Raw genomic sequence first — 12,144 nt, forward strand, 5'->3', positions numbered from 1 at the left:
ATGTATTTGATCCCCATAAATCTCACAAGGAGTGGCACTATTAGGAGGTGTGGCCTTGTTGAAGTAGGAATGGACTTGCTAGAAGTTTGTCACTGTGAACTGGCTTTGAGGTTTCCTATGACCGGGATACTTGCCCAGTGTCACAGTCAAATTCCTGTTCCCTGCAAGTCAAGATGGAGCCAGCAAAATTAGCCTGCATACCACCATGCTCCCTGCCATGATGAGAAGGGACTGAACCTCTGAAATTGCAAGCAAGTCACTTTAGTTAAATGTTTTCCTTTTAAGGTTCCATGGTGATGGTGTCTCTTCACAGCAATAAAAACCCTAACTAAAACATTAGATCTCTCTACATAGCCTTGCCTGTCCTGGAACTCACTCTGTAGACCAGGCTGGCTAACTCAAGAGACTCACCTGCCTTTGCCTCCCGCTAGAATTAAAGGCATGTGCCAACTCCCCTATTCCACCCCAGGCTCCTAAACTTATTTAAAATGGAATTCCTTTATTATGACACTGATTGACATTGTCTAGATTACAGAACAAAAACATGAAAAAGTGTATTATACTACAGTTTCTTACCCTCACTTGCCAAAAAAATTACCAGGCAGAATGCTTCAACAAATACAGCAGCCCATGTAATGTTTCTTAAAGAAATAACACTCTACCAGGCAGTGGATCTCTGAGTCTGAGGCCAGCCTGGTGTAAAAAGAGAGTTCCAGAACAGCCAGGACTACACAGAGAAACTAAAAGAAGAAACAAACAAACAAACCAAAAACAAAAAAGCCAAACAATCAAAAAAGAAGAACAAACCAAAAGACCTACTCCAATAAATACTTCAGGACACTCTCCACTGACGTCACTCGACTAGGTCTTTTACTTATATTAAAAAAAGGAGATGGGAGCCAACATAAAATCTGTTACAATTTTTTTGAAGCAATGTTGGAAATTGCAATACAAATTTTAAGCTTGAGGGTTAAGAGAAAGAAATAAAGGGCTGGAGAGATGGCTCAATAGTTAAGAACACTGGCTGCTCTTCCAGAGGACCAGGTTCAATTCCCAGCACCAATATGGCAGCTAACTGTCTATAATCCAGTTGTGGAGGATCCGATACCCTCACACAGAATATACATACATACATATGTGTGTGTGTGTGTGTGTGTATAAAACACCAATGTACATTTAAAAAATTAACAAATAAACCTTTAAAAAGAGAGAGAGGGAGAAAGTGATGCTTGGGAAGAAATTTAAAACACCAACAATGTGGGTGTGGACTTCTCAAGGGAAAGTCACCAACCATACTAATTTTTTTAAAATCTTTTCCATTTCTTTTCCTTTCAGTTAAGTCCAATTAAGGAAAATATTTCTAAAATAGCTCACTAGTATGATAAGCAAGAGTTACTGGCACCTCTAAATGCAAGCAGGATGTTTTCTCTGAGTACAATAACAAAGCTAACGTCAAGAGTGGGTGAGAGAAGACAGAGTCCATTTGTGTGCTGGAAGCACCAATGCCGAAGCCAAAGCCCCAGAATGGCAATCCCAGTTGTCTGCTTACTAGTGTGTGGATCATGAACAGCTAACCAGCTGAAACCTCCGTTTCCTTACACTTACGTACACATTCTTATGTGAATATATGTATATACCATTACTTAATTATATGTACCTGTGAGATATATACATACATTCCCACATAGAGATATAATCATATAACAGCCAGGACGATCCATATATAAGAATGAGGTGGTATTTAAGTGTTTTACTATATAAGATTTCTAGCTGAAGGTGAGTTCATTTTGAGCGCACTACCTTCTCACTCACTGGGTGAGGACTGGGAATCGGTCTTGGAGAAAAGTCATCTTCAAAGTCAGCACCATGTTTATTTCTGGATATTTTCCCAGGAGATATTTTTTGAGGAGATCTAAAGAGTAGAAGAGGAGACAAAAACCCTTCAGTCAGCCAGGGTTGTTTGAAATGTGACAATGTCATTTAGTAAATACTATACACAATTTAGTACCTGACAGCTGCAGATGACTTTCTTCGATCAGTGTTAGTTTACCAGGAAAGCTGGTCTACCCAGGGTTAGTTATTAACTGCCCCATTTACCCAATCACTCGAAGTAGCCCTACTTTTTGAAATGCTACAGAACATCAGTGGTCACTGAATACCTTCTGGTTGACCACACTCAACAACACAGAAAGAACGTGCATTAGAGCGTGAAATGGACTCCATAGTACTTTTGTAGTATTTTGAAGACCACAGAACCTTCAGGAGGTAGTGGCTGTTGGAAGTAGGTCAGTTAGGGTGGACCTTTGAATGCCACCTTTGCTTTTGATTCTGTCCTGCCTTACGTCTCCTGGCCCCCAATGTGAAGTCCCATCGCTGTTGGGTGGAGACACTCCTGTCACCATGCCTCCCCAGTAAGAACTGAAATCACTCTGAAACAATGACTCAAAATAACCTTTACCTAATAGCTGTTCTATCAGCTATTTTATTTGTTACAGCAAAAGCAGAAGTAACTAAGACACACTCCAACAGTATTCAACACACTGTATTAAACATCCACTGTGATAACAGGGAAAACCACCGAATTATGTTTTTCTGTGTACTTCTAAAAAACATGGGTGGGTGGGGTGGTGCATGACTTTAATACCAGCACAGCAGACAGATCTCTATGCTCTACATAGTGACTTCCAGGCTAGGCAAGGTAAGAACTTTTCTCAAAAAAAAGCATTATTACGTTTAAAAAACCTATTTTGTGTATCATGTGTATGTATGTGCAACACACAGAAGTCACAGAGCAACTTTCAGAATTTGGTTCTTGCTCTCTCTCTCTCTCTCTCTCTCTCTCTCTCTCTCTCTCTCTCTCTCTCTCTCTGTTTGTTTTTTTGAGAGAGGGTTTCTCTATGTAGCTTTGAAGCCTGCCCTGGCATTCAATCTGTGGACCAGGCTGGCCTCGAACTCATAGAGATCCTCCTGCCTCTGCCTCACAAGGGCTGGGATTTAAAGGTGTGAGGCACCACTGCCCAGCAGTTGGTTCTCTCATATCAAGTAAAATCTAGAGATCAAAACTCACGTTATTCGAGTTGAAAACAATTTGTTTCACCCACTGAGCCATCTTGCTGGCTCCTAAGTTCTTTTTAAAATTAATTTTTAAGTTATTATACAAAGTTATAGTTTATTTATTTTTATAGCATTTTTATATATATGTCATTATACCAGCTCTTATTCATCCCCTTTTCCTGTGTGCTAATATATACAGTGGGAACATACTTAAAATGGAGTACACCTCCTATTTAGTCAGCTGTAGTCACTGTATCCCAGAGAGCATGCTCCACCCAAAGAAGGAACTCTGATAAGGTTGGGGATATAGTTCAGTGGTAAAGTGGTTGACTAGTACGTGCAAACCCTGGGCTCAATCCCAGCACTAATGAGAAGGAAGGCGGGAAGAAAAAATTTTAATGTTGGCACCAAGTTTCAAAAGTTAAATTAAGGTTTAAGATCAAAGATTTTGTGTTGGGGGGGGGTAAAGATTTAGAATGTATGTGCATAAGGGTGTTGTTGTTTGTTTCATCTTAATAAACAAAGTCTCATTAGGATGCTTTAGGGAAAAGTGAGCAATAATAAAGTAAGAGAGCTTAGAATTAGTGAGGTTCCTAAAAAGTATCCTGTTCTACATAAGTTGAATTCTTCCTCAAAATGAAAAAGAGGGGGGCTGGAAAGACGGCTCAGAGGTTAAGAACATTGCCTGCTCTTCCAAAGGTCCTGAGTTCAATTCCCAGCAACCACATGGTGGCTCACAACCATCTGTAATGGGGTCTGGTGCCCTCTTCTGGCCTGCAGGCATATACACAAACGGATGCCTGCATTATGTATTATTGTATACATAATAAATAAAATAAATAAATTTTTAAAAAAAAGGAAAAAGAGTAAGAAACCACAAAGAAGATTTGAAGACAAGACCTTCCCAAATCCTGGTGGTCTAGGGAGAGAAACAGTCATAAATGTTTTCTGTGCAAGATACTACAGGAAAGCAATGACGATGTCTGCATGATGTGTTGGAGCAGATAGGCAGGGTCTGTATCGGTCCCATTCGGCTCTCCTACAACACACAGGGACATGTGAACTACACAATGATAGTCCATGTGCTCAGTGCAGGCTGCTCATGACACAGAAAGTCAGTGCCCCAACAGGCTCAAGAACTTGTAGTAGGGCTAGAGAGATGGCTCAGCACTTAAGAGCACTGCTTGCTCTTCAGAGGTCGTGGGTTCAGTTCCCAGAACCCACATGGTAGCTCATGATCAGAAGAGTCTAACCAGAGTCTTCTGGTCTGTAGGCATACATGCAGACAAAGTACCTGTATACAAAAAATAAATCTTAAATATATATATTAAATATATTATTTATAGTATATATTAAACATATATATAGTGACAATTTAAAAAATGCTTAAAAAAAGAACTTGCATCAACCTGTCAAAGATTAGATACAAATGGACACATCTCAGCAAACCACAGTACAGACAGATGAGAATCACACCACCTTTTTTTAACCAGTAACTATACGCCATTAATCCCCTCTACATAAAATCTTAGAAGAAAGGGGATACAAAGATGCTGAACTGACTATAATCTGAACAGAATAAAAGAACAAGTAGAATAGAGGTTTAAGGTAGACAGTTCAATTATGGAGGAAAACAGGGCACATTACTTTGCATACTTGAGTTTCTCTGTGGAATACTTTTACTACATTTATTTTATTTTTCATTTTATTTTATTTTTTTGTTTTCGAGAGAAAGTTTCTCTGTGTAGCCCTGGCTGTCCTGGAACTTACTCTGTAGACCAGGCTGGCCTCAAACCCAAAGATCTTCCTGCCTCTGCCTCCGAGTATTGGGATTAAAGGTGTGTGCCTTTGCTGCCTAACATAACATAACATAACCTCAAGGGTCAGGGAGAAGATGAGAAGGAAAAGGGGAGGGAGAGATGTGAAGAGATGCTGTTGGTTTGAAAATAATATAAGGAGCTTTTAGACAGGATACAAATGGCTTCTAGAAGCTAAAAAAAGTAAACAAACAAAACCAAAAACAAATTGTCCCCAGAATAGAAGGAAACTCCAGAATGAACGCAACCTGCCAATACTTTGGTTTTTAGATCCAAACACCATTTTTAATTTCTGATCCCCAGAACTGTAAATAAATACTTGAACAAAGATAGATCTGATACCAGCCATTTCCTCAATAAAACCAAAGCATTCCAACAATCAATGAAAATTTTCGTTGTATCAGCTTATTTCTCATGTAGTATTCTAAACACACAACATAAACAGAACTGAAAGGCAGGTTCAGGTTACATTTTAAAAAGCTAAGGAGCTGCAGAGATGGCTCCATGGTTACTTTGTAAAGGGCTCCTTTGGATCTTAGTCTCCACATGGCAGCTCATAACCATTACAACTTGAATACCAGGAGATCTGATGCCCTCTTTTGACTTCTGAAGGCACTGTATGCACATGGTGCACATAAAGACACGCAGACAAATCACTCATACAAATACAATAAATAAATCTTTTGAATTAAAAAAAGTATGTAGCTCAATAGTAGACTACTTGACTAGCATCTAAGAGGCCCAGGGTTTGATCCCTGGTATTGCATCATCATCATCAAATTATAAAACAAAACTTACCTTAGCACTATTAACAACAGTCAAAATAAGAAGCAACCTAAATGCCCATCAGCAGAAGAAAGAATAAAGAAAATGAGTTTGCTCAGCCACAAAGAATGGAGTAACAACATTCTCAGGAAAATGGACAGAACAGAGGATAATTAACTGAAATAAACCAGATTCAAAATGATTAATGTTGCATGTTCTCTCTGATATTAGGACATAGATTTAGCTATACACGTGTGTGCCTGAAAACCAAGTGGGAAGATGTAGCTCAAATTCTAATTCCTGTTAATAATTAAAACCCGGAGTCAGATATTAGGGGGTGAAGGCTGAGAGAACAGAGAAGCAGAGCTGACAGTCACTAGAGTGTTCTCACCTCTACACTCTGATCTTCAGACAAACCTTCTTTGTTAAAGCACAAACAAAATATCACTAGAGGACTATTTACGGGAAGAGGGAAGAAAGTGCAGTGTGAATATGAGCAAAACACAGTACGCATGTGTGAAAATATGCACAAATCTTACCATTTTGTATTCCTACTAAACAAATGAATAAAAAATCCAAGAAACAGACAAGATACCTGCTAGGATAATTTAAAAATTAGTTTCTTACTAAAGAATCAATGAGCAAACTAAGATTTCAACAAATAAACAAACAAACAAACGATCCCCAGCATTCAAAGACAGCTTTGAACTGAGTTTATCAAATAACTTTACCAGAAATAATTGGAGGTCTTTTTTAAAAAAGCTGTGTTTATTTATTTTGGGGTGGGAGGGATGCATGCCTTCACACGTAGAAGCCAGGGAACAACTTTGGGGTCACTTCTCTCCTTCACCTATACTTGAGATCCAGGGATCAAACTCAGGTCAATAGCAAGTGACTTTACCCACTGAGTAAATATTACTGGCCCTGAAAATATTTTAATTACTCAATAAAAACTAATAAGTAACAAAGATATACATAGTAATAAAGATTATCTTTTACCTCTTAACTGAAAGATTCTTGGAAATCTTGCCAAAAAACTCTGCTTCTGCATCTTGACTTTCAGCACTTAGTTCAAAATGGATTGGATTTTTGTCAGAAGGTTCAACATTCTGAAATGGAGTAGGTCATATTCTGAGATCTGATTTACAATATCAAAGAATTCTACCTGAACAGTAGCTCTGGCTCACTGCCAGAAGGAACACTTTCGGTTTCTGTGACCTGCTTCTGTAGAATGCCTGGCTTCCTGTTTTGTACGTGAAAATAAAAACCTAACCCTGTATTATGAAACTCACTCAGTAACCATGGACTCGGTGAATATAACAACATGTAAAAACATTTAAAAAAGCATACTCATGAAATGATATAATCTATAAATGAATTCAAAGAAAACAAGTGGAGCTGAGTGGAACCACATGGTTATTTGGAGTTATTCAGTACTCTTATAATGATAAAATACTGAATATACTTTTGCTACTTAAGACTTAAGATAAATAGTAATTAATTTTAAAGAAGTAGTGTTTAAACCAGAAACAATGGTAGCCACATATAGTCCTAGGTACTCAAGGAGGCTGAGATAGGAGGATTATCTGAGGAAAGGAGTTTGAAGCCAGCCTGGGCAAATTACCTTTTTATTTGTTTGTTTGTTTGAGCAGGGCCCCTCTACACAGCCATGGCTAACCTGGAACTCACAATGTAGACCAGGCTGGCCTCTAACTCAGGGATCTGTCTGATTCGGCCTCTGCCTCCTGAGTACTGGGCATGAGATACCACATCCGACTTATCCTTTAAATGCAGTATTTATATGACAACTTCAAAAACCTACTTTCTCTGTAATGACCACCTAGATGCTGCAGCATTTATTTTTAAAGGTAAAATGCAGGTCTGGCTGTCCTGGAGCTCACTATGTAGACCTCTGAACTCACAGATATTCACCGTCCTCTGCCTACTGAGTACTGGGATTAAAAGACTGCGCCACTAGGCCTGGTTCCTAGATACATTTTTATGTACTTTGTTGGGTCTCCTAGAACTAAAGTTACAAAAGGTTGTGAGCCACCATGGGGATTCTGGGAACTGAACACAGGTCCTCTGGAAAAGCAGCCAGTGCTCTTAACCACGAAGTCAAGTCTCCAGCTCCCATGAGAATCTTTTCTATATTAATTCTCCCACATATTTTAAAAGTAAGTGGTAACAAGGAAAACACTAACATCAAAAATTAATCCTCAGCAGCACAAAATAATACAATGTATAAGTTACTGACAAAGTGACTAGAATAAATCTTTACTAGCAACTTGACTAGACTTACATTCACCTATACAGACGAGGCATCGCTGCATGTTATTGGTGAAGGTGTTTCCAGAGAGGACTAACTGGTGAAAATGCACCCAGAATGTGGGTGGTACCATCGCATGTGCTGAAGCCCTGACTGAAGCAAGGGGTGTAAAAAAGACACAGTGAAGCATCTGTATTTCTGCTTCCGGGTTAGCCATGAAGTGAGTAGCTCTTTTCTACCACACAGTCTTACCATGATGTTCTGCTGTAGCACATGAGGCCAACCTACCACGGCCCGAGCTCTCTGAAACTGGGAGCCCTAAGAAACCTCTGCTTCTTTATTTATCTCGCATTCTTTGCTCAGAGTGATGAGCAAAATAACAGGCACACAGGCGAGTCTAAGCACTTACATGGAAAAGATGCAAAGTCTCCTTGTTGGTTAGTAACTGAAACTGAAGGCCAGGCTTCCTACTGTCACAAGGAAGGCACTCATAAAATTCAGGTTCCTTATGCGTCAGTGAATAAAGAACTATGATGAAATTTCCAGATTCTGAAAAAACCCTGAACAGAACAAAAAAAAAAAGGCATTGAATTAAAATCTAGTGCTAAAGATATTATACTGAAAGATCTCCCAGGAAAGTTTCCCAATCTAGTCAACAAACTGTCTAAAGTACACGCGCTTTCCTTTTGTTGTTATTTTTTTAAAGATTTGTTTATCTTTGAATAATCTATTTAATTTTATGTCCATCAGTATGAGGATGTCAGATTCCCTGGAACTGGAGTTGTGAGACAGACAGACAGCTGTGAGCTGCATGTGGGTGCTGGAAACTGAACCCAGGTCTTCTGGAAGAGCATCTTAACTGCTGAGCCATCTCTCCAGCCCCCAAAGATTATTTTTGTTTTATGTGTTTGTCAGTATGTATGCACCTGCACGATGCACATTCCTGTTGCCCTTGGAGGTGCAGAGCCAGTATGTGGGCACTGGGAATCAAACCAGGATCCTCTGCAAGTGCAGTCAGTGCTCTTAACCATTAAGCCATCTCTCCAGCCCCCAAAGTTCTTAAATTTTAAAAAAATTCTATAATAAAATATATAAACATTCCTTGCAAAACATCAAAATAGATATGTATAAAATGGAAAAAACTTCCTTTTCAAAAATGAACACACACAGCAAGACTATGCACACAATGGTATATACCTATAGCTATACGGAAGAGTGAAAAAGGATCATTTGAGTCCAGGAGTTCAACACCCACCTGAGCTTTTACTGAATATTTACTGTCTATCAAAACTTAAGAACAAGATGTGTAATTGATAGCCAGGTGGCGGTGGTATACCCCTTTAATCTCAGCACTTGCGAAGCAGAGGCAGGCAGATCTGACAAGGCTACCTGATCTACAGAGCATGTTCCAGGCTAGCCAGGACTATACAGAGAAACCCTATCTTGAAAACCTGGGGGGGGGGGGATGAATAATTGATAATAAAGCTAAATTGTACTAAATCACAGAAAAGAGCCCACAAAGTATATTTAGCACCCTGGGACTAAAGAGATGGCTCAGTGGTTAAGAGTCTCACTCCTCTTCCAGAGGACCAGGTTCAATTCCCAGCACCCACATGGTGCCTCACAACCATCTGTAACTCCAGTCCCATGGGACGGGACATCCTCTTCTAGCCTCCATGAACACCAGGAATGCATGTGAAATACAGACATACATATAGAGATACCCATATACATAAAATAAATAATAATTTTTTTTAAAAAAGAAAATATTTAGCACCCTTCTCTTTTTGTCTGTCTGGGATAAGAACTCACATAATACACGCTGGCTTGGAACTTGCTATGTAGCCCAGGCTAGCCTCAAACTGGTCCTCCTGCCTTAGCCTCCCAGTGCTAGGATTATAGGTAAGGTAGGCCTCATTATGTCTGGCTTGTTTTAGTCCCCCCCCCCCCGCCAAAAAAGAAAATTCACTTGGAAAGCAGAAGAACATATAAAAAGTATAATTATAAAAGCATCTGAAAAAATACAGGAATTCTTTTATTTTAGTAATACACCAAAAGTGGGAAAAGCCTAAGCAAGAAAGAAAAACGGTAAATTTGACTTAAAATAAAAAAAACTTGGGGTTCAACCTAGAGATGAATCAGTCATTAAAGAGCACCTGCTTGTAGTGATATTTTGTTTGTGCTTTAACAAATAAAGCTTGCCTGAAGATCTGAGTGCAGAGCTAAGCCACTAGAGGCCAGGCAGAGGTGGCATACACCTTTACTCCCACTACTTGGGAGTCCCATGCCTTTAATCTCAGCACTAGGGAGGTGGAGACAGAAAGGGATATGGCTGCGTGGAGAAAGAAATATAAGGCAGGAGGAGAAAGAAGCTAAGAAGCAGTCTGAGGTTTGGTAGAGATGGATGCAGTCTGAGGCAACAGTCTGAAGCAGTCAGTCTGAGGCTGCAGTCTGAGGACAGCATCATTCCTTTGGTCTGAGCATTGGTAGAAATAAAAGGTCTACTGGCTGGACACTCTGCTTCTCTGATCCTTCAGCTTTCACACTGATAACTGACTTTTTTATTATTACTTTTACTATTAAAAACAATTAGAATTCATGCTACAGCTGCTACTCTTCTAGAAAACCTGGGCTTGATTCCCAGCACCCAGCTGACAGTTTACAGCCACCTGGAACTCCAGTGCTTGGTCCACAAGGCTCTCTTCTAGCCTCTGTGGGCACCACGTATGCAAATAGTACACAGACATTCATATAAGCAAAACAACCAACACAACACAACAAAATAAAAGCTTCAGTATAGGTCAGAGATGTACAAAGCTTTGGCTTGGAGACCCAGCACAATGAGGTAGAAGAATACAGCTGGGGAAAAATATTGTAACTAAAATGAAGTGAAGTAAAGTAACAATTCAAGGGAAGAAAGGTTTGCTCTAAGTATTTATATGCTATGTGGGCAGAGAGAAATGGGGAAAGCGAAAAAGGAGGGAAGTGCATGGCCTTACAAATATATGAGGAAGAAGCACAATCCAAGACAAACCAGCCAGAGACACCAGGAACAGCAGCCTATGCCTGTAGTTCTAACACTTAGAGGCCGGGGCAGCAAGACTGCCCTGAGTTCAAATTTAATCCGGGCTACACAGTGAATTCAAGGCCATTTTGGCTAGAGGTTAAGACCCTGTCTCAAAAGACTGAAGAAAAAGCAAACAAAGGCTTTCCACTCACCTGTTTTGAGCTCATATCCTGCTTCTCTGCCCTTCTGTCTGGCCACACTAGCATCCTTACGTGTGATCTTTCATACAGAGCCTCTGGAGTTCATACAGCCTAGCCTACCCACGATAGCTACAGCTTACCTCCCCTCTCTGTAGTCTCATTTAATAAAAGAATTATTTTTCTTTCTTTCTCTTTTTTAAAGATCTGTTTATTATGTACAGTGTTCTGTCTGCATGTTTGCCTGCATGCCAGAAGAGGACATCAGATCTTATTACAGATGGATGTGAGCCACCATGTGGAAGGTGGGAATTGAACTCAGGACCTCCAGAAGAGCGGTCAGTGCTCTTAACCTTTGAGCCATCTCTTCAGTCTAAGGATTCTTTTTCTTAAAGTATGAATTTATTAAGTATTGTAAAAGATTAAAACAGTCTATGTATTATACAATTCATTATACTATAAACTAATACAGAATAAACAGGGAAATAAACTAAAACACTATAGGATAAAATATCACTTGCCTTTCCTTGATAGAAGAACTGAACATGTATCTCAAGCAGCAAGCCCAGACCTGAGGGCTGTAGATATGTATAATTCCAGAAAGCCAACTAAAAGAAAAAGACAAAGTATATCATCAGTCAAGTATGGTGGCACATGCCTGTGGTCCAACACCTGGAAGCTGAGGCAAATTCTACGGTGATGTGGGAGTGTCATATCAATCTGTTGATTTCAATGGCTGAGCAATAAAGAAACTGCTGGCCCTGATAGGTTAAAAGATAGGTGGGCGGAATAAACAGAATAGAATTCTGGGCGGAAGAAGAAGTGAGGTCAGACTCTGCGCTGCTTCCAGAGGGACCGGACAGCCGCCATGCTCTGCTTTCCCAGGCAGCTGCAACCCACGATGGACTTAGGCTAGAATCTTCCCGGTAAGCGCACCTTGGGGTGCTTACACGCATTATTAGAAATGGGCTAGTCCAGGTGCGAGAATTAGCCTGTAAGGGCTAGAGTTCATGGGCCAAGCAGTTCTTAAATGAA

General features: G+C 39.9%; 1 protein-coding gene across 1 annotated transcript in view; it reads right to left on the minus strand.

The window, feature by feature from the left end:
• Stil (STIL centriolar assembly protein) overlaps positions 1–12,144 on the minus strand; it is a 51,994-nt gene that overhangs the window by 21,988 nt on the left and 17,862 nt on the right. The window contains exons 7-10 of the mRNA XM_050136432.1: positions 11,631–11,717; positions 8,315–8,465; positions 6,636–6,745; positions 1,801–1,912 (exon numbers count right to left, since the gene is read on the minus strand). Of these exons, the coding sequence (XP_049992389.1) occupies positions 1,801–1,912; positions 6,636–6,745; positions 8,315–8,465; positions 11,631–11,717 (460 nt within the window). The remainder of the gene's footprint in view (positions 1–1,800; positions 1,913–6,635; positions 6,746–8,314; positions 8,466–11,630; positions 11,718–12,144) is intronic.

The sequence above is a fragment of the Alexandromys fortis genome, unplaced genomic scaffold, assembly GCF_014885135.2.
Source record: "Alexandromys fortis isolate MF-2015 unplaced genomic scaffold, M_Fortis_MF-2015_v1.1 scaffold_13, whole genome shotgun sequence".
Taxonomy (NCBI): Eukaryota; Metazoa; Chordata; class Mammalia; order Rodentia; family Cricetidae; genus Alexandromys; species Alexandromys fortis.